Consider the following 24000-nt stretch of genomic DNA (forward strand, 5'->3'; position numbering starts at 1 on the left):
GAGTCTGAAGTTTGACGGAGAGTTTTCTAACACCGGTGGGACTTCGCTCATAACTACGGTCTCAACAGCGTCAGACTCACTGGTGTGTGTCTCCGACCGCAGCGCTAACGTCTGAACGCGCCTCTGTTTGCCTTTCTGCAGCGCTCCAGGATTTCTCCATTAAAAACAAGCTATTGATTCTTTGGGAGCGTGCAGATTCACTTGGCACAGCACCGGCTCTCGCAGCGCTGATGAAGCTTGGCGATAGGTTGCTTACGCTCGTTTACTCTTAGCAACAAAAACGTGGTATGGAAGGAGTGATGGAAGAGGTGACGGGCAAATGGGAATTCATTTTCCCTTAAAGTTTCTGCCATGGTTCTCTTCTGTGTGTTTCTCTCTTTAAGCAATGCTAGCTGATGAAAGTCAGATTTTGTCATGCATCTCCCAGAAACAAGCACCATAAGATACCATAAAACAGCTTTTGCAATGTTTTAACTTTTTGGTGTCTATTTACTAACTTTTATCCCTTCTATTCAGTGACTTGCTCAGACATGCAGAGGCGATAGTGTGAATCTACAAGCTTACTTTCACCAGCCTGTATCTTTAACTCTAGTGCAGGAAAACATATTGCAGTCGAGGGAGGAAGCAAAATATAGAAGCATATGCCAAGCTGGAGATCTTTACAAACATCCCTACTGAATCTCTGGTGATTACAAACATCCTACACAATGTTTCTTGCAAAGTCCATTATCCAGAGAGGAGGTTTCGGAGGACACTTGGCTTAGTCTGGCGGGTTACAGCTCCAGCGTTTGCCAAGAGCGATGGAGACCTTAGACGGGAGCGAGTCTGGATCGAGAGGAGGAAGAGAAGCACTTGAAGACCGCAGGCCAGGAGAAATCAATAGATACACCCACACACACTCCAAACCCATCTGGTGTGTGTGAACAACCCAACACCACCTCAGAGCTGGCGTGGAAGAGGCGAAAACACATTCTGTCCGAGTCTTTATGCACAGTTTGAGCAGTGTACTGGATATTGTACTTGAGTGTTCACTTTTTGTCAGAGGACATCGTTCTGGTGACCTACAGTGTCTTTAATGCACTGAGCTACAAACGCTGTTGTAGAGCCATGCCAGGCGTTTTTTTCTACAGTTTTGTGAAAGCAGTGTTGGAAAAATCCATATAAATGCAAGGTTGGTATAGCCTAGCGGATAAAGATCTGGGCTGGTGGAGGAAAGGATGTGGTTTGTCTGAAGAATCGTTGAACTTGAACAAGACATTTTGTCCCAGGTTACTCTATGGGGAATGTCACTACAAGTATGCAGTAAATTGTCTTGGGTAAAGTAGTTTGTTAGGGATTGGTAAAAGCATGCACAAGTTGACGATTTCCATCGTTCATACATTTTACTCTTGATTTTATGGATATTTGATTACGCCATGATGCTTTACGTTTTAGGAGGCTTGCTGCACACTAAGGCTGCATCAGAATTCACATACTTCCCTACTGTACAGTAGGCGAAAGACACTCAATGGCAAAAGAAGTATGCCTGAATCTACTGTACAGCACTCATAAAAGAGTCGGCAAGAAGTCCCTGGATGACTTGCTTCTTCCGATGAGATTCTGAAGTATGCTTAGGATTCCCATGAGGCCATGGGAGAGGATTTATGAACGACACTGACGCTGTAGGTCACATGATGATGACAATATGGCGAATGTAGTACTTTCAGATTACATTCATGCTACACACATTCATACTATATAGAACATACTTTCTTTAGTGGTCATTACTTATTCAAAATAATTTCCTATTACTTAAGACAGTATGCGATTTCAGACGCAGCCTAACTGTAGTGTCATTCTCAAAAAATGGTGATTTTAAAAAATGTGTAAGGTTTTCACAAAAAAATAAAAAATGTAGCTTTTTTGCGCACTATTTACACTTTACACTAATGCTTTGCCTGGGCGAACAAAATTAGTTAAAAACCTGTAAATGTCATATTCTATTAAATGAATGTGACAGCTGAAAAGAAAAGAAAAAACAATGTTCAAAACTATTCAGATTTAAACCACTTCATATTATTATAGATTGGATTGTAGAGTGCTATTTTTTTTTATTTTTTTTTATGCGAGTACCTTTTTTTTTTTAAATCATCTTATTAAATACTCACCGAATTTTGAGAATGGCTGAATGTTGAACAACCGTTGTGATACAACTTGATTTCACTTACAGCAACTTTACAGTCTGTTGAAGTTTATGATTCTAATAGCATTTGCCCCATAAATGTGTCAAAATGCATATGATCTTAATTACATGTATTGTGCATTCAGGCATCACAGAGACTCATCAAGCAGCATTGTGGCGTTTAATGTCCATCTGTGTTTCATCTGAAGGTTATCATGAAGTGCACTTGCTTGATTGATCCTGTGTAATCACGGTGTCCCCAGATGAAGCAGTGACAGAATGTTCTGAGTCAGAGCTGATGGTGGATGAGGGCTGAAATAAAAAAGGCATTCGACAACCCAACAAAGAAACCATATTGACACTTTAAAACGCTGCATTAATGCAAAAGAGATGTTGATTTTTAAGGGTAAAGTCAAACATTTCAATTAGTGGCGCTCCCTAGCTTTTCCCCATTCCTTTAGTGTCTGTCTACAGTATGTCTCTCACTGTAAACGCTTGTTTGGTTCTTTGTGTTCCTCCTCCTCCTCCTCCTCCCTGTAATCATAATCTCAGGCTTTGTCTGTCTTCTCTTCTCTCATCTTCTCTCGCTCCCCCGTTCCTCGTCGCAGCTGCACCTCGAGCTCTAATTCTTATTTTCCCCATTTTAGCAATGTCTCGACTTCCCTTTCAACTTCTCCCGACAGCATCCTGTGTCTTAATTAAAATGGGGACTTCAAAAAAAGAGAAAAACTAATGAAAGAAGAAGCTGTTAATTACACAACAAGGTCACAAGCCTTTTACCTTCACAGCTTAATTGTGGCCTTGATTGTGTTTCTGCCTCATTTTTTATGCAAACGCCAGACTGACGAACCCGGTTAATTCTTGCACTTCTGGAGGGTCACACGTTTTTGTGTCTGCAGAGCTAGTGAGTGTTTGTCATCTTATAGGCATTTATGTATGCTGACGCTTTGCTTTTTCCCTAGAAGCCAATTCCAGATCCTTCAGGCTCACTGTTAATTAACCTTCATGACCTCCTGCCCTGTACATCCATATCAGCCTCTCATATCTCAACGGGGGTCACCCTGACTTTAAAACCCTTACAGACCCACCAGTGTCCACCTACCCTTACCATCGATCATGTCATGTCTTCCCAATCATTTACTCCCTTCGATTTCCAAAGGTGGACCACCCTGTTATTTTCGTGGCCAATTGCATTAACGACTCTTAGGCACTAAGGTCAGAAGCGCTACAGTTGTGGATCTTTTCATAACCATGTTTCTTGACATGATCAATACCTTCACCCTCAATCCCTTCCTTTTTCATTCCTTCCCCCCTTTGCCCCTTAGGTAGAATCAGAGGCACTACAGAGGTTTTGATTAGAGGTCACTGGGTATTTTATCCCAGACAGCACCATAGTGTTGGCCCAGATCCGGCCCACATCTGGGACTGGTTGAATCCACATGTACCAGATGTGGCCCGGATCTGGGCCGACACTATGTTGCTGTCTAGGTATTCCATGTATGTTCTGTACCAGGGCTGCTCCTGGAAGACCAATGTCCAGCAGAGTGTAGCTCCAAGCTGTTCCGACACATTAACCTGGAATAGTTCTGTGTGTTTAATTAGGATTGAATCTTAACCTATAGACCAAACACGTAATATACATGTGCACGCCTTCACCGTTTTCACACATTCACGTTTTTGAAGTTTATACGGAGTTGTAACGTTTTAAAGCCTGTTTCAAGGTTTGCGTTCTCAAGCTCCAAACACCGTTATTGTGCAAATGAACGGCCAGAACGCATTAAAAGTTTCTGTTTTTAGTTAGAACGGTGTCGTGTTAGCGGCCCCTAAGTTAATAACTAATGATCTTTGCAACGGAAGTGAATCAATCAAAACGTATTCAAAATGGACAATAACTTTATTCTAGAGCTGCTGTAAAGCCTAAAACAATCTCTGTTACTTTAATTTCCTATTATCTCTGTAAAACTGCTTTGAATCAATCTGTATTGTTAAAAGCACTATATAAATGAAGGTGAATTGACTTGACTAAACTCTCCAGGTACAGGATTGGACACCCCTGGTCTATGCTTTCTCCCGCTTCCTCTATCATCTTTCTCATCCCCCTTTTCCCCTTGGGCACTAAGGTCAAATGTCAGAGGTGCTACCATCACTGTATTTTCTCATAAAGGTGAACTTTTTCCATGAGTCTTCGCTTGGTCCATAAGAATCCTTTTCTTTTCCTTCCTTGCTTTTGTTTCCTCTGCTGTCTTTCCCCCTTTTTCCTTTTCCCCCCTTTTCTATCTTTACCCATTTTTCTTCTTCCCATTATCGTTCCTGACCTCTACGCCATTGATAATGGAAAATGTGACCAGCCTCCAGACATCCATTTGTCTTCAAAAAATGGAAATCAATCAACAAACACGCCTCTAATCTTTTGTATTATGATTAAATTGTTGGGTTTTGCTGCTGACTAACCTGTTAAGACGGAAACGTTTGGACACTTCACAGCAATTTGTAATGTAAGACATTCAGATTCTCGATTGGTAGCATCTGCAAAACTTTGAGGAATGACTTCTTTTCCACTTTGCTTTATCACTTAATGTTCAAGCTGAGCCTCACGGCCTGAAAGCGAAAGGGGAGAATGAAAAAAGAGGTATCCATTACCTGAGCTAACAATAAGGAGCGGTGTTTGTTTGAGACTGCAAATGTGCCCAACCTGTCGTGCTTAGATATTTCTGAGAGATGTTGCAAATTTGCCTGCATCTCATTCGCAACCCCGCTCTCATTCTCCAAACCCAGCACCCTCATCAGTTGGACACCCTTCAGTGATTCAGAAACGAGCTTTTACTTATTTTTTCTTTTCCATCTCTCTCAATTCCTTGAGTGCCGCACCTGAAATTGCTTTGACATTCAGATGCAAACATACCCATTGACACCCGCCTGATGGGTTTAGAATGCAAATGGACAGGACTCTCTCTCCTTCCTCTCTGCTTTCCTATCTCATCCCTCTCTCCCAGCCTAATGAGGGAAAGCTGATAGCTTGCTTTCTGAGATCAGGCAGACGTGGATATAGGCGTGTTGAGATTGGGGTTTGAGGGGACAGAGGTAATGTCACTGAAAGCCTACAGGAAATCAATTTCACCAGTGCCGTCTCCCCACTGTGAAACGCTACCCTGCTGTTTGCAGGAGCAAAAGTGATGCCGACAAGAGTTTCTGTCTCACTCTCACAGAAACACCTCGACACATTAGTACGCTTATTTAATGTTGCATTGGCACACTTCATTTTCTTTCCTTGCCTCTTTTCCCTCCTCCTTCCTTCAGCATCCCCCCCTTTGCCTAAACTTTCTTTACTTCCTTGCTTTTGTTCGTCCCTCTTTCAGTCTTCCTTTATGAATTTTGCTTTTCCTTCCTGTCTGCATTCATTTTCTTTTCCATTTTGTACTTTCCCCACTTTTCCTTTCTTTCCAACTTTTCCTTCTTTATCCTTACTACTCACTTTTCTTTTTCTTTTTCCTTCCCCCCTCTTCCTTCATCTTACCTTCCTTTTCTTCCTTCTTTACATTTGTCCTTCCTTCCTTCCTTCTTCCACTCTATCCTTGTTTCCCGGTTCCTTTGTTCCTTCCATCCCACTTCCTCCTCTTTTCCGGTTTCATTTTCCTTCCTTCCATCTTTCTTTCCATCTGTATTTTAATTTCCTTCCTGCCTGCCTTCCTTCTATTCTTCCTTCTTTATCTCCCCCACTTTTTCTCTTCCCGTCCACTCTTCCTTCCATCTTTTCCTTTCCTACATTCGTTACATCTGTCCTTCCTTCCTTTAGTCTCTCCATCTTTCCTTGTTTCCCATTTCCTTTGTTCCTTCCCTCCCACTTTCTCTTCTTTTCCCTTGTTTCATTTTCCTTCCATCTTTCTTTCCATCTGTATTTTTCATTTCCTTCCTTTCTTCTGTCCTTCCTTCTCAATTTACTTTTCTTATCCACCCTTTTCCCTCTTCATATCACTATGCCAAATCTCTCACACACTTTATGTAGTTCTACCTCTGTATCAAGGTTCCCCAGGACCTTCTGTGAGAAATTACACATGAAGTGGTCTATGATCTGTAAACGCAATGACCTGAATTCTCGAGTTCTGGTGACAGGAGATCATTGTGCACACATGTAGCGATGCCTGACTCCTCTCGGATCTGCTCAGCGTTGTGCCTCTCCGTCAGGGGCTCGGGCTCAGCCTCAGCTCTGGACATTTACAAATCTCCTCCATACTTGGCTAAATGGAAACCATCCATCAGAGTTGACAGGGAGCAAACAAAGCCCCAACATTAGCTGGTTGGACGCTTTTGATGATGTCATCCTTTGCTCTGAGCCTCTTGAGGTGGGTGACCTAATGTGTTTCATTGGGAAGGAAGGGAGAACACAGTGCACGATCTGTTGATGAAGAAAGCATGCAAACCAACAAGTGTTCACAGAACTCTAATGCAAGAAAAGTGTGAATGTCCAAAAAGTCCAAGACTGTGAGCAAGGGTGATCATTGATTTGAGCCATAGCAGATCTGTGTGTTAATAAGAGAAGTGCATTGATGAGGATCGATCAGTGGGAGTGCTCCCACGAGGCAGAGCTCGAATTATTCCTGTCCTGATTAGGATTAAGGCTGAGCTGCGTAATGTCCTCTAATTCTGACTCTTGTCCGTGGTTTTTCTATTGTTCTGTTGGTAGTGATAAGCTGCATTGAATGTGAGAGTCTGAGAAGAAGGATTTGGGGGGAGAGATGGAGAAAATGGGAGGGAGTGAAAGAGACTGAGAAAGAGGATAAGAGTGGGATAAAAAGAAAAAAGAAGAGTGAAGGAAAATGGTGAGGTGTGTTAAGAGGATCAGAGATATCAGAATGAATGTGATGGGCATGAAGAGAAAAAGTCTGTCCAGATTGCCTCCTTCGTCTCTCTCCAAATCCCTCTGAAAGGGACTCTATGTCCAGTTTAAGCCATTTATGGCTGTCATGTAAACCATAACTGGGGAAAATGTGAGTGATTTTACTTGCGCAAATCTTGCTCACAGGAAGCTAGGATGTTGTTATGTGATTAAAATGTACATTGGTAGGGTGTTTCAGGTGTGTGGTTAGAGCCCACACACAAATCTCTATGAATTTCTGTTCCCAATTATATTTTAATTTAGCTACTGTTACCAGACCACTGAAGGTGATTGTTTGTGACATTTGAGATTTAAAAAAAAAAAAGATGCTTTTGTGGCTCTGATTAATGCAGAGGCCATATCAAAGTCACTATAATCACTGTTACAGAATGCAGAGTTTTTGTGGTTCACCTGAACGGTTATTATTGCTCATTTAAACCGTCACAGGAGCATGAAGAGCATATGATAGGCAGGACCTTTAAAATAGACCTTTCACTCCTTCATTTATGTGGATTTATTCCATTCGCAAGGGATTCTTTCATAAATTGGAATTAGCAGCATTGAGGCAGTGATCTGAATATGATGACATGAATTATTGATTCGCTGACAGCTGCTTGCAAATCTAGCCTGACATTTGAAAAGAAGACGGCATGGAATTATAGCTAGAAAATAATGAAGGCCATTTGAGTCGAGACGAGAGAGGGAGAGCAAAGCAAACGTCTTTTTAGACTTATTAATATTCATTAATACCTCCTGTCAGAGCGCCAATGAAACAATTCATTGCTCACGTTTACTGTATTACGTTCTTTATGATTTATTGATGTGTGTCCGAAGGAGCCGGGTGGTTATGAAGAGTCCCCTCAGCGAAATCTGATTGCTCACACAAAACCAGATATTTGTCAGCGAGAGACAAAGACTTCAGATTTTATTTCCAGTATTGTTTTTGTTTTGTTATTGCAAAAGTTGCTTTTCCTTCCTTCTGAAAATCTTTCTGTAGATATATTTTAATCTTTCTTATGGAAATTTGTTACGGTCGCACTACCTGTGATGTGTTCTGTTTTGAATTAAATGCTTCTGTTTCCATTAGTCTCATTTGTAAGTTGCTTTGGATAAAAGTGCCTGCTAAATGAACAAATTTAAATGATTTGTTTGTTCTCCATTAGAGTTAAAATGATGCATAATTTCAGATAATAAAACCAGACATAAAATTAGGCAGAGAATTCCCTAAAAAATGGCTAGCTTGTATATGCTGTACCTCCGGCATCTGAAAACTTAATCCACCGCCTCCTTTCCCTTTAGATATTTAGAATCTTGGTTCTAGATTTCACTCGATCTGCATTATAGTTCCTCATGGCAGAATAGAGCCAATCATCTCACTGGTTTCTGTTAATCAACCCTGCTGATGTCACATTAGATGATTGATCCACATTTAGCCAGCTGGTCTGTTGTGGAATTGGACAATTAATTTCGAGACCCTGGGATTTGTGTAATGTCAGCTGATATGGGTTGTGATCTCATTCCCTTCAGTGTGTTTGGCTTCAGCTGTTTTCGCCACAGTCCTCCGGCAGCAGTGAAACACATTACAGTCGAGTTGTAAAGACAGCAGCAAAAACAAACACAGGTCTGATAACACACATTTTATCAGAGCTGTTTGCAGGAATTAACCTGACTAGCCATGAGCCTCGCTTTCACATTTCATACGCTGAGACGTGCTTGTGTTTTGGTGTGTATCTGTGTATATATTCTGAATTGTGTGTGCTTTTATATTCCATATTCCATTTGGCATTTTTTCCATTGTCTATCGAATTTTGCTTGCCCCGCTGGAAAACAGGAGTGTGTGTGTGTGTGTGTGTGTGTGTGCGTGTTTGCTGCTTGGGTCACTTTGTGCATGTGTGCATCTCTGTGTATCCATGTGCATATTCACTGCATGTTTTCCAGAGAATTGTTTTTATGATCCTGTCAGTGCATTGAGGCAATGATGAAGGGATTGTATAATGACTCAAAATGAAATTGGGGGATTGGCAAATGAATGGATGGATGGATGTTGCTGAGTGTAAGGATTTATAAATGATACTCTTAACATCCGCCTTGACAATGACCTTGGACAATTTGCATGTAAGTATTGCACCTTTTACAGGGATCAGAGATTTGCTGGTTAGCATAACCCAGTTAGCATAACCCAGTTATTCCCTGCTGGTAGATTGAGTTACACATCCTTACTCTCACTACGATGCAAGACTTACTTTTCTTTCCTACAGCGGCCATATTGAACATTGTATTTCATTGTTGCACGAGTGTCTCCTCGGCTATTTCACAAGTGTGAGCTTCCATCACTTACTGTTCGGAAAGGCAACAAATAGCCAAATATATTATAGTGTAATATTAACCTCATTAGTTAGAAAGGCTTTAGTTACCGGAGGCTCAGTTCTCCACTAGCGTATTATGCTCCCAAGTGGTTCTTTTTCATGTTGGCTAATAAGGTCTGAAGCCATCTAACCTGTTCTGGCCTCAGGTTATAAGTGATGCCATTTTTCAGGCCTGCATTGAGTTCTTCTATGAGCTCCAGGTTTTGTTGTGACGGGTCTGTGTGTTTCTCTCTCCAGCCTGTCCTCCGGGCACGTATAAGATGTCTTCTCGACAGCAGGAGTGTTTCCCGTGTCCAGCGAACAGCAAGTCTGACGAAGAAGGCTCTGTGGTGTGTGTGTGTGAGGACGATCACTTCAGGACCCCGCTGGACCCTCCGTCCGCACCCTGCACTCGTAAGGCTGCATGTCAATGCTTATGTGTGCATCATTGTCTCAGAACCATTCCCAATGACTGGTGCTCTTTGAAAAAATTTACAGTCGTTTAAAAAAATATATATAATTCTTCATCGGAATGGTATGAAACTTGGTAAAGGTTTTGGCACTTGTGTGAACACACAAAAATCATGGACATGATTCGAACAGGTTAAATGGTCCTGTAAAAATAGTCACACTTGTGCTCCTCGCTAAATAATAATAAGCACATTGGAAATGAATGGGAGACGAATTTCCTCTAGTGGAAGCGTTTGGTACTGCAGCCGAACATCTCACTGAAAGCTCATTTTTTTGAGATATCAGGCTAAAATTTTTGGCTCAGATTTATGACTTTGATTTTCTCAGTTTTAGAGTAAAACATTTTTTTGAAAATATACATTTCATATAAAAATGTAAAATAGTATTTTTGCACATTTTTCATAACAATAAACGTAAAATTCTGTATTCACTTTTTAAAACTTTCTTCATTTCAGCTATAATCTGCCAAGTGTCGTCTTTAAAAAGAGATCAAACGTCAGTCTGTCGCTCTAAAACATTCTAGATTTACCACAGTTTAAGTTGGAAATTTAATTTTCAGGTCTATGCTCAAAAAGTGAATAAATGGATTATAAATACAGCACAACTATAATTTAGTACCATAAAATCCACAAAAAATACAAAATATTAAACAAAAAACATTATCAAACTAAAATATAGTACATTAATTTCATTGAAATAAAAAAAAATATATTCCGGTCATTTTTGACCGACACGAACATTTAACAATTTTTTTATTTTTTTATATAATATTATATACACAGGTATATATTATATTTATATATATTACATATGCTTTCATTTAAAGCATGTAACTTTTTGCAGTTAAAATGTTTTATCCTATTCTGCCTTAATGTGCTAGAGAATTATTATCCATTATTGGATTGGATTATGTGGATTTCACTGAAAAGAAGCACAGCAGCATCAGCTCAGCCAATGGTGTGAGTTTAGGGCGGGGCTAATGTGTGCTGACCAATGAAAAACCATTTCCAGAAGAATCATTCTTTTTTGCAGTTTTGTTTAGTGGCTTTAGTGCGACAGAAATCACACACTTAACCTTTCAGTTCTTGTGTGACCAGCTGTTTATTCTGGGCTGAATGAGTCTGCTTATGACTTTTATTTACACCGTACTGTATTGATTAGGCTGCTGGTATAGAAGGCAGAGAAAGAGCCTGTGATAGTGTTAATTATAGATTCTACAGTCCCTCTTATGAGCACAAGCCTACAGTTTATTACAGAGAGAGAGAGAGAGAGAGAGAGAGAGAGAGGAATGTCTGTAATGCAGAAAAAGTCTGTAAATTGACAGAATTGAAAAGAGGAGACATGAAGTAGATGCCTGTGTGTGTGAGAGTGTGTATGTGTGGGTGTGTGAGTGTGTGTGTGAGAGAGTGTGTGAAAGAGTGCGAGTGCGTGCGTGCGTGTGTGTGTGTGTGTGTGTGTGTGCGCGTGTGTGTGTGTGTGTGTGTGTGCGTGTGTGTGTGTGTGGTGTTATATCCTGACTGCAGCTGTTCCCAGCGCTCATGGCCACACGTGGACCCCATTGCATAATCCTTCAGAGCCTTTAATAAAACAATGCTTTCTTGCACTTAAATTATTCTGTACACACACACACACACACACACACACACTCACGCTTCAGCGTTTGTATTACACTTTCATTATTATCTGCTGCATTTATGAGACACACGGCTCTCTTCAATCACCTTGATCTGAAAATGAAAACTAAACGCATGCATGCACCAGAAATTATTATTATTTTTTATTTATTTATTTATTTTACTATTCTTGTTTCATTAAAGGTGCTGTATGTAAGTTTTTCACTCTTCTAAAGCATAAAAATACCATAATATGTTTGCAGATATTTAGGAAACATGTTAAGTTCACATACTCGTTTCTCTGAAAAACACACACAGAAGAATAACTTCTATAGCCTGATATCTTACTTTGAAATGTGTGTTTCCGTTGGAATATGTGTTTGTTTTGGTCTGTGTGACTCCGTCCACTGCCAGGTCAGCCAATAGTGTTTCCACACCCTGGGACGCCAGTTGATGAAAGCAGCCAGCAAACAATCTGGGTCAGAGATTGCAGATTCTACCCGACCTCGGTATCCATCTAAAAATCTCTATGAATGAGAGTATATTAAGCTTGAATTAGTATATGTCAAACTGGAACCCGTGTGAGCGTCGAGTCTGAGGAGGCGGGGAAACATCCATCTCCCATGTTTTGAATTTGGACTGCAGTACCTATTTCCACCACTAGCTGTCATTCTTACAGACTACACCTTTAATATATATTAGTCATTTTAGTGAGTAGTATTCATTGAAAATGGTTCAGATATGTGAGTGTGAGTGTGAGTGTGAGAGTGAAAGTGAGAGTGAGAGTGAGAGTGAGTGAGTGTGATTGTGTGTGTGTGTGTGTGTGTGTGTGTGTGTGTGTGTGTGAGGGCAGCGTCTGCACCTGTAGTGCTCCTGGTCTCAGCTGACGATGAGCATCTTAAAGCTCTGGTGACATTTAAATGTCTTCTGCTGCTGAAAGATTCTTGTTTGACAGACGACATTATAGACTCGGGTCTCCGTCCTCGACCCGCTCGACCCGAGTCAACAGAACATCTACAGAACAGCAGCAATTAATGCATCCGATCCCTCTCTCTCTCTCTCTTCTCCTCTCTCTCTTCCATGGCCTGCGTTCATTTCCTCTCAAGTGATTTTAAGCCTCAAGCTCTGTTAAGCTTCACCCAGTTGTATCTAATTGGGTTAAATTATTTAAAAGAATTAGTTCATTGAGGGGTAATTATCGTCATGTTAATTAGAGTATCTTTTTCTTTTTCTTTTTTTTTGGTGGTAATGAACATTTCAGTATTTTTATTGTATTCAAGCTCAACAAGCATAATTTAATGTGCACTAATCAATTCAATTCAATTCAAAATGTGCTTTATTGGCATGACAATTTTTTCAATGTATTGCCAAAGCATTTCCAATCATCATGATCTTGTGACAGGCATCAATGTATCTTCCTGCTAGTAGGATACAATCTCTTTTTTCACCTAATAAATAATTTCACCTAATAAGAACAGATATATTTACAGATACAGAACAGATATACACTCAAAACCAAAATAGTGTTCCAACCAATCACCGACAGGGGTGGCTTGCCTATTGCCTATGCCTATGACGGCTGCACGTGAAAACCTCACAACACCCACCCCTGTCGGTGATTGGTTGGAACACTATTTTGGTTTTGAGTGGTGGTGAAAGCAATTGTTTTTGTGTGCAGATCTCAGAGCCTAGGCTGCCTACAGAGACGCGATTTTTGACGGCATGCTTATGGGGCGGACAGCTAGCGGATCGTTAGGAAAGATTAGATGAATGTGATCATTTATGTTTGGGCCTGAAATCGCTGATACAACCTTTAACACATTGAAGACCTTTCTCAAACAACACAAGTCCATACAGTATTTCATTTCTGGAAGCCGGGCTAAACGAGCAAGCGCTGTTACTGTATTCCTATCATGGGTCAGACCCTCAGTCACCTCAGATGTTTAATACAGAACATTTCAGTAATCACACTGGTAACTTCTGTAACAAAGTAAAATCTCATAAGCCTAGAGAAGTCATTCAACTCATGTGATATTTAGAAAGGAAAAATATAGATTAATACCTTGATTATAATCACTCATTAGAATCCACTCCTTCAATACAGTCTCTTTAATTTCACCTTATCTCAACATTTTTGCTGGTAATGAACATTTCAGTATTTTTATTGTAATGAAGCTCAACAAGTTTTTCATTGATTCACTGTAATCTCTCGTCCCGCAGGTCCTCCGTCTCCTCCTCGGGATCTGGTCTTCACACTGAAACAGTCGACGCTGGTGCTGGACTGGGCCGGTCCCAGTGACTCTGGGGGCCGCGGGGACCTGAGCTACAGCGTGGGCTGCCGTCGGTGTGTCGGGCCCCCGAGGGCCCCGAGGGTCCAGTGTGAGGCGTGTGGATCCAGCGTGGGCTTCGTCCCGCAGCAGAGCGGCCTGACCGAGAGAACCGTGACCCTCGTGAACCTGCTGCCCAACTCCAACTACTCCTTCAGCGTCGAGGCTCGCAACGGCGTCTCAGAGCTGCTGCCCAACAAACGCTTCTTCACGCAGGTCAACGTGTCCACCAGCCTGCCAGGTACAGCATTCACACACACTTAAACACACACTTAAACACACGCAGGTCAACGTGTCCACCAGCCTGCCAGGTACAGCATTCGCACACACTTAAACACACGCAGGTCAACGTGTCCACCAGCCTGCCAGGTACAGCATTCGCACACACTTAAACACACACTTAAACACACGCAGGTCAACGTGTCCACCAGCCTGCCAGGTACAGCATTCACACACACTTAAACACACACTTAAACACACGCAGGTCAACGTGTCCACCAGCCTGCCAGGTACAGCATTCGCACACACTTAAACACACACTTAAACACACGCAGGTCAACGTGTCCACCAGCCTGCCAGGTACAGCATTCGCACACACTTAAACACACACTTAAACACACGCAGGTCAACGTGTCCACCAGCCTGCCAGGTACAGCATTCACACACACTTAAACACACACTTAAACACACACACAGGTCAACGTGTCCACCAGCCTGCCAGGTACAGCATTCACACACACTTAAACACACACTTAAACACACGCAGGTCAACGTGTCCACCAGCCTGCCAGGTACAGCATTCACACACACTTAAACACTCACAGGTCAACGTGTCCACCAGCCTGCCAGGTACAGCATTCGCACACACTTAAACACACACTTAAACACACACAGGTCAACGTGTCCACCAGCCTGCCAGGTACAGCATTCACACACACTTAAACACACACTTAAACACACACAGGTCAACGTGTCCACCAGCCTGCCAGGTACAGCATTCACACACACTTAAACACACACTTAAACACACACAGGTCAACGTGTCCACCAGCCTGCCAGGTACAGCATTCACACACACTTAAACACTCACAGGTCAACGTGTCCACCAGCCTGCCAGGTACAGCATTCGCACACACTTAAACACACACTTAAACACACATAGGTCAACGTGTCCACCAGCCTGCCAGGTACAGCATTCACACACACTTAAACACACACTTAAACACACACACAGGTCAACGTGTCCACCAGCCTGCCAGGTACAGCATTCACACACACTTAAACACACACTTAAACACACATAGGTCAACGTGTCCACCAGCCTGCCAGGTACAGCATTCACACACACTTAAACACACACTTAAACACACACACAGGTCAACGTGTCCACCAGCCTGCCAGGTACAGCATTCGCACACACTTAAACACACACTTAAACACACATAGGTCAACGTGTCCACCAGCCTGCCAGGTACAGCATTCACACACACTTAAACACACACTTAAACACACACACAGGTCAACGTGTCCACCAGCCTGCCAGGTACAGCATTCACACACACTTAAACACACACTTAAACACACGCAGGTCAACGTGTCCACCAGCCTGCCAGGTACAGCATTCACACACACTTAAACACACACTTAAACACACACACAGGTCAACGTGTCCACCAGCCTGCCAGGTACAGCATTCACACACACTTAAACACACACTTCCCTACACACTTAAACACACGCAGGTCAACGTGTCCACCAGCCTGCTAGGTACAGCATTATAAAGTCAGAATCGGTGATATTAAGTCACAATTGCGAGTTATAAAGTCAGAATTGCGAGATATAAAGTCAGAATTGTGAGATATAAAGACATAATTGCGAGATATAAAGTCAGAATTGAGAGTTATAAAGTCAGAATTGCGAGATATAAAGACATAATTGCGAGATATAAAGACAGAATTGCGAGATATAAAGTCAGAATTGTGAGATATAAAGACATAATTGCGAGTTATAAAGTCAGAATTGCGAGATATAAAGACATAATTGCGAGATATAAAGTCAGAATTGCGAGATATAAAGACATAATTGCGAGATATAAAGTCAGAATTGTGAGATTTAAAGTCAGAATTGTGAGATATAAAGTCAGAATTGTGTTATAAAGTCAGAATTGCGAGATATAAAGTCAGAATTGCGAGATATAAAGACAGAATTGCGAGATATAAAGTCAGAATTGTGAGATATAAAGTCAGAATTGCGTGATATAAAGTCAGAATTGCGAGATATAAAGTCAGAATTGTGTTATAAAGTCAGAATTGTGAGTTATAAAGTCAGAATTGCATGTTATAAAGTCAGAATTGCGTGTTATAAAGTCAGAATTGCGTGATATAAACTCACAATTGTGTTAGGGTACAGCATTCACACACTAGTGTTCATTCAGGGTTATTCCCTACACACTCAGGCTAAGGCTACATTAATCCGGATACATTTGAAAACGGCATTTTCGTTTAAAAACGCTCTCCGTCCACACTAGTGTTTTCCGTCGTGTCAGTGTGGATGAGCCAGCATGCCAGATACATGTGTGTTGTTTCCTACACACTTAAAGAGACAATATTATGCCTTTGATTGTGTTTTTGGGCTCTGCTAGAACAGGTTTCATGCTGTGATGTGGTGCTCTTTGGTCTAAAGAAATGTAACATTTGTTTTTTGTTAAATAATTTTTTTCTTCATTGGAATGGTACGAAGGTTTTGGCACTTGCTGTGTGAACACACACACAAAGAATCATGGACATGATTGGAACAGGTTAAATGGTTCTGTAAAAAATAGTCTTGTGCTCCTCTCGGTCAGAAATGAGCGGATTGGAAATGAATGGGAGACGAATTTCCTCTAGTGGAAGCGTTTGGTACTGCAGCCGAACACACTCTCACTGAAAGATCATTTTTGAGATATCAGGCTCAAATTTTGAGCTTGTTTAGATTTATGGCTTTTTCTCACAGTTTTAAAGTAAAACATGTTTTTGAAAAGATATTTCAAATAAAAATTGCAAATAGTATTTTTGCACATTTTTCATAACAATAAACGTAAAATTCTGTAACTTTTTTAAGTTCACTTTTTAAAACATTTTTCACTTCAGCAATAACCTGCCAAATGTCGTCTTTAAAAAGAGATCAAACTTCAGTCTGTCGCTCTAAAGCGTTCAAGATTTACCAGTTTAAGTTGGAAATTTCATTTTCAGATTTATGCTCAAAAAGTGAATAAATGGATTATAAATACAGCGTAAATATAATTTAGTACCATAAAATCCCCTACAAATATAAAATATTAAATAAAAAACATTATCGAACTAAAATAAAGTACATTAATTGAATTGAAATAAAAAATTAATTTCGGTCGTTTTTGACCGACAGGCGAAGAGCACCAGAGGGTTCAGCAAATAAAGTGCATGAGTGAGTCGAGGGTTAAACCTGTTTAGAGAGAGAGCGTTGTGTGAAACACCACTGGGTTCATTTAGTCATCATTAAACCAGATCTCACGTCGCAGCGTTCACATTATTCAGAGTTTTGTGTTACAGTAAATGCTGTTATTGATTCCTCTCTAAGACGGTTTTCACAGAGCAAATGTGGTCCAGATGTTGAGAGACAGTGTTTGAGGACAGCATTAAAACCGCAGATGTTTCTCTCTCATCTCTCTTTGATTTGAGTGCAATATTCCCTGTTTCGAGTCAAATGAGGCTGTGATAAAGCAGCTTACTCTTCTTAGCGCTTCTCAGTTTCATTGCTTTCCGTCTCACTGATGTCTTTCTATATTGTGTGGGATTAAACAGAGGTTCTGTTCTCTAATGAGATCGCCACGGTCAGGGTTCATGCTTTCATTATAGTTATTATTATACAGCTCTTTTTTATTTGTTATTTTATTTGTGGCCACTGATTCAATCCAATAACACATCTGCACATGTTCATGAAGGGAAGAATTGTGCTTATAGCAGAAATGACTGATGTTAAACATAATCATACCTGCGTAATGTGTGACTATTGTCCATTTTTAGTGTCAAAAACTTCAAATGTACCGTGTGTGTGTGTGTGTGTGTGTGTGAGAGAGAGAGAGTTAGAGGGAGGAGCTCAGCAGTCTGTGCTAATCTGTGTGTGTGTGTGTGTGTGTGTGTGTGTGTGTGTGTGTGTGTGTGTGTGTGTGTGTGTGTGTGTGAGAGAGAGAGAGAGAGAGAGAGAGTTGATGTCAGGGTACAATGTCCTGTAGAGGCATTTGATGACAAAGTTGAAGACCTGATACTCTCTAGTGTGTACTGGGCATTTACATAATACAGTGTGCAATGTACTGTATGTGTATGTACGTGTGTGTGAGAGTGCAAGCAAATTCTTTGGAACTGGCCGCTCACACACACACACACACACACACACACACACACACACACACCAGCTGTTCACTGTGCACTGCTTGACTCCAGATGTTGCTCTTATACAACTTCATTTTGTAATAGGTCAGCACTAAAAATGGAGCGTGTGCTGATGGGTCAACATGCACACACACACACACACACACACACACACACGTCTGTGTTTCTATCATGGTGGCCACTGTCCATTGACTTGTGCTGTTAGTAATTCGAGACAATGATATTTTCTTGCTCCTAAACAAACCCTCACAAACCTTTCTGCATTAAGACATTATTCACTATGTTAATATGCCATTTACCTGGAGGTAATTTCAGGTTTACCGGGGGAATTTACTGCAGTCCCCACAATATAGGCAAAACCTGATACACACACACGCTACCCATAAACATACCCATCACAAAAACGTTCTGCATTTTTACATTTTCCAAAAAAACATAATTTAATGCATTTCCCTCGTTGGAACTGCTGGATGTAATATAAACCTGTACACACAGTCACAATCACTCACACACACAAACACACGCACGCACAAACACACAGGCACACACACACATGCACAAACACACACACACACACACACACACACAGAAACACAAAGGCTGAATGGTCTGCATGTTTATTAAAGCATCAGATCTCTTTCATCAAGACTTCTACACACTCAGATTTTGCTTTCCATTAAAAGTAAATTGCAGAGGCACTCGACTTTATTTGGCACTCGACTTTATTTGGCACTCGACTTCTGTGCGCCTTTCATTATGTGACGCTCTTTCCAACACAATTGCTTTTCTCAGCCAAAAAATGACTTTCTTTGTCTCTCACACCTTTTCAGTGGTCGAGTTCCTCTCCTTCCCCCTTCAGGCCGAATCCAAATTAACTTTTATCCACACCTGCCAAAAGCAAATTAATTGAGAAAATGTCCCACTGAGAATAGAGAATATTTTGCACCTATATGTCTATAAGTCTATATATGTATGCAAGTCTCTTCTGCTCATTTATTTGATCAAAAATACAGTAAAACAGTGAAATATTATTCCAGTGTAAATCAGCTGTTTTCTATGTGAATATATAGTAAAGTGTAATTTATTCCTGTGATCAAAGCTGAATTTTCAGCATCATTACTCCAGTCTTCAGTGTCACATGATCCTTCAGAAATCACTCTAATATGATGATTTGATGCTTAAGAAACATTTATGATTATTATCAGTGTTGAACAATTTTATTTTATGTTCTGTATAAAAGGGTAATTTAGGTTTCACGACTTGAGGGTGAGTAAATTATGACAAATTATGACATTCTTTTTTTTTTTTTACTTTCCCTGTATTACTATGTCCAATGTAAAAATCAAGAGCCAAACCAAGGCAAGAAATCAGTTAAGAACCGCTGTTAGTGTCAAGTTACATATAAAAAGAGAACAATAACCAATTAAAGGTTCTATATTTTATATATCTATATGGATTATCAAAAAATAGGTATTAGAACATGCTTATTTAATATATAAACAACATTTTTCTTTATTTTTCAAGATCAAATAATATCTTTCATAGAATCACTGATATTGTGGTTTACTGTTTTGGTTATTGCTAATGTTTCTATTGCTCTCCTCATTTGTAAGTCACTTTGGATAAAAGCATCTACTAAATGATTAAATATAATGTAAATATCATAATGTGTTGAACTTGAGTTTGATTTGAGAAAAACCCAAGTCAGTGTAACATTCTGAAGTTCATATAACGTAATTGGCTTATTTAAAACAGCTTCCCTTCTCCGTATGCGAGTGATAATCTGAATGCAGGAGGTTAAACCCGTCAGACATGCACACACACTCATAAACACCCACACAAATGTTCACAAGTGTGTAAGAACGGTAATAATCTGTGTAGATCCCTGTGGTTTCTGAAGAAAAGAAGCGAAGCAACTCCTGCTTTCATGCGATCCTCCGTCAGCGCCTGCGGTGGCCCGATAAAGCCCGGCTCAAAGACTCCTCCTCAAACACTGGGAATCCGTTTGGTCAGGGGGAACTTCTCATCGACCTGTGCTCTTAAACCCGACACCGGCTACGAGCCAATGCTGCCGGATGTGAACCGTGCTTATTCTGAGAGGAAGGTTAAAGAGCCCATATTATGCCCTTCTTCAAAGTCTTGATGTTTTCAGGCTCCACTAGAACAGGTTTTCCTGCTTGAATGTTGATTATTCTCCTCATATTCTCCATTGTTGCAGCTCCTCTCTTCCCAGTCTGTCAGTAACGCTCTGTTTACTTCCTGTCTCTATGAAGCCCCTCCTTCTGAAAAGCACACTGTGCTCTGATTGGTCGGCTGGAGCAGTGTGTTGTGATCATAGAATGTAAAGAATAGAGCATTTTTGAAGCCCAGAGTGGGCGGAGCCGGCCGTCGCCATCTTGGAAGCGCGTCACTCCCGGATAAACGGAAATGTGCAGCGAGGCGGATTAGCTGAGGTGACGCTAACAGACAGCAGACAAACGCCTAGTAGTGACATCAGCGGCAATCCAGCTGTCACTCAAGTGGCCATGCCCTTAATTATGCAGAACTTTAAGGCTCAATATAGACCAAAACTGTTTGCACCAGGCTGTAAACATGTTTTTTTCTGTTGTAAAGTTGAGCATTTTAACATGGGGGTTTATGGGTAATGACCCTCTTCTGCAGCCGGTCTCTAGTGGCCAGTTGGTGAACTGCAGTTTAAGTCTCTTCAGTGTTGGATTCAAGTGTAAAGTTGCCGCTCGGTTGTGATTGGTCGAGCGCTTTGAGTGTGTTTGGGAAATGTCCCGCCCCTTACCATAACCGCCAGTTTAACACACTACTAACTAACTCAACCAGGCCCCGCCCCTTTATTCTGCGCATTAATTATTATAATGAGGAATATTGTGACGTGTTCGTCCAGGAAGAAACTCAAGACTACAATGGAGGCGTTTCAGGAGTTCAGGAACACTGACACTGATATAGAGAATATCTGGAGCTTTTTCATCCTCAAACAGGAACATTACACACTAAAGAAAGATGGGAAAAAACAACACAATAGATCCTCTTTAGTGTTTCTGTCTGCGAGGACGAGAGCAGGGATTGGCGAACAGGTGTAGTGTAGGTTTGCCCTCAAAGTCACGGATGCAGTATTCATAAAGGTCATTGGTTCGTTTATGGCATGTTGTCTCCGGCCCATCATGCACTCTGTTCGTGTGGAGCCCGTCACGGTTCAGGGAGAAACAAACACTGGCTCATATGACTGCTTATGACATACACACACACACACACACACACTAACCCTGAAGGTACAAGCAATAAAACCTCCAACACTCTTCACAGTATTAGTGACCGATATATATTGGACATATGGATAGTTGATGGTGGACCATGAATAATATTAATTAATAAATTATAAATAGTAATAGTACAGGAAATACTGTAATTAAAAGGTAAAGTTGAACCAGCCAGACCCCTTCAACATCGAGTGTGTGTGTGTTTGTGAGTGTGTGTGTGTGTGTGTGTGTGTGTGTGTGTGCGTCTGCAAACTGAGTTGTGCTACAGATTCATTTTAACAAGGCATCTGTTCAGGCTGAATCAATGTGAATTTATAAACGGAAATAACTCTGACGGCTTTCCAACCCCTGTGATTGTGTGTGTGTGTGTGTGTGTGTGAGAGAGAGAGAGAGATTGTAAAGGCTTTTTGTCACCATGGATGAGTCACTTATTTGTGTGGTCGATTAAAAACTCCATCGGCTGCATGAATGTGTAGCTGCTTCATTCAGTTCTTTATATTCTCTCATGACACATAGTCATTTTTAAAGTGCCTCGTACACCATGTAATACTGCGGATCTGACAACATGAGGGCATGAATATGAGTTATGAATCAGCCATGAATGAGACCCAAAAAGTGGACAGATTTGGGTCACGTCTCTGATCTGAGTTTGGACACGATCTGCTCTGATACACCAGAACACTGAGACAAAGCCCTGTGTGTGTGTGTGTGTGTGTGTGTGTGTGTGTGTGTGTGTGTGTGAGTGAGTGAGTGAGTGAGTGAGTGAGTGAGTGAGTGAGTGAGTGAGTGAGTGAGTGAGTCTGTGAGTGAGTGAGTGAGTGAGTGAGTGAGTGAGTGTGTGAGTGTGTGAGTGTGTGAGTGAGTGAGTGAGTGAGTGAGTCTGTGAGTGAGTGAGTGAGTGAGTCTGTGAGTGAGTGAGTGAGTGAGTGAGTGAGTCTGTGAGTGAGTGAGTGAGTGAGTGAGTGAGTGAGTGAGTGTGTATGTGAGTCAGTGTGTGTGTCTCTGAGGGAGAAGGGAGGGGTCAGCAGAGAGGGATTGACATTTCAGTATCTTCAGAGGATTATTCTGCTGCTTTAGATGGGAAAGCCTGTGGAGCTCACCGGGATCCGGCACCTCTGGGGTGAGAGAGGGATAAGAGGAGGACATGGAAAGAGAGAGAGAGAGTGTGTGTGTGTGTGTGTGTGTGTGTGTGTGAGAGAGAGAGAGAGAGAGAGAGAGGGTGTGTGTGTGTATGTGTGTGTGAGAGAGAGAGAGAGAGAGAGAGAGAGAGAGAGAGAGAGAGAGAGAGTGTGTGTTAGACTTCCTGTCTGGTCACACTTTATATTAGGTGTCTTCTTACATCAAAAAATGATAATGGTGAGGTATAATGTATTATTGTGCTGATGTTGTGTCGTAAAACACTTGTGCTGCTGTAGAGGGATGTGGAGAAGGTTAGTGTGATCAACAGTGTGATTATAGATGTCATTACAGAAATTAAAACCGCTATAGTTACATGTAGCTATTTTTTAAATACAAGTACAGTATAAAACATGTATGTACACAATAAGTGCATTATATCAAACCTAAATGTTAGTACATGCTAGTTAAAGACACTTAATATAAAGTGGAACTGACTTTTTTCTGTGGAACACAAAGGACGATATTTTTAATATATCTGATGTATTTTTTATATATATATATGTGTGTGTATTTGTTGATCTTTTGTTTCTTGAGAAGGTAAATTGTCAAATTATTGACTGAGCCATTGATGAATGATGAAAGACATACAACTGTTTAGTTCCAAGAAACAAAAACTAAGATTTCAATAAAGTTGTAAGGTTGTGAATATAATTTCATAAGTCTGTTACGAGACAAAATAAGTTGCATTACAATTTAAAATAGATATATTTAAAAAAAAAAAAACCTATTAAATCTTGTTCTAAAATCTTATTTTAAGGTGGCATTATTAAGCAGTCATACATTTTGAATTACTATATATATATATAATTATTTTTTTTCTCTCAAGTAAACTGGTCTTGAAAAGGTAACTGGAAATCTTTTACAGAATTATAACTTTTTTATGAGATCTATCAAACATAAACTCATTCCTGCTGTGTTTAGTTTGGCTGCGCAAACATCCGAAGTGTATTTTTACCTGTTTACCTGATCGATACACTCCAACTTTAACAGTTTAAAGGTTTATTTCTCCCCCTCCTCCACTTCCATCCATCCGTCCGTCTGAAGCATCTCGTTCTCCATCTCGATACACAGTGTGTGTGTGTGTGTTACCGACTCTCTCTCTCTCTCTCTCTGCTGTAATGGGGAAACGAGGGAGAGAGAGAGAGAGAGAGAGTGAGAGAGACAGATTGAGTCATCATCCTCCATTCACTGACACACTCACCAATTTGCCTCCTTTGTCACAGAGTGTAAAGGATTTTAATTGGTCGTCTTCCTCGCTTCTAACGGTGAAGGTGTTTGTGGTAATCAGGGATGTTTCTGAGAGCTTGTTATGCTTCATGCGTGGAGTTCATGTAGAATTGAGCTCTAGACGTTCTT

General features: G+C 40.9%; 1 protein-coding gene across 1 annotated transcript in view; it reads left to right on the forward strand.

Moving 5' to 3' along the window:
* epha10 (EPH receptor A10) overlaps positions 1 to 24000 on the forward strand; it is a 135634-nt gene that overhangs the window by 70418 nt on the left and 41216 nt on the right. Inside the window, exons 4-5 of the mRNA XM_084130342.1 lie at positions 9638 to 9793; positions 13684 to 14031. Of these exons, the coding sequence (XP_083986468.1) occupies positions 9638 to 9793; positions 13684 to 14031 (504 nt within the window). The remainder of the gene's footprint in view (positions 1 to 9637; positions 9794 to 13683; positions 14032 to 24000) is intronic.

The sequence above is a fragment of the Abramis brama genome (assembly GCF_963993115.1).
Source record: "Abramis brama genome assembly, chromosome: 12".
Classification (NCBI taxonomy): domain Eukaryota; kingdom Metazoa; phylum Chordata; class Actinopteri; order Cypriniformes; family Leuciscidae; genus Abramis; species Abramis brama.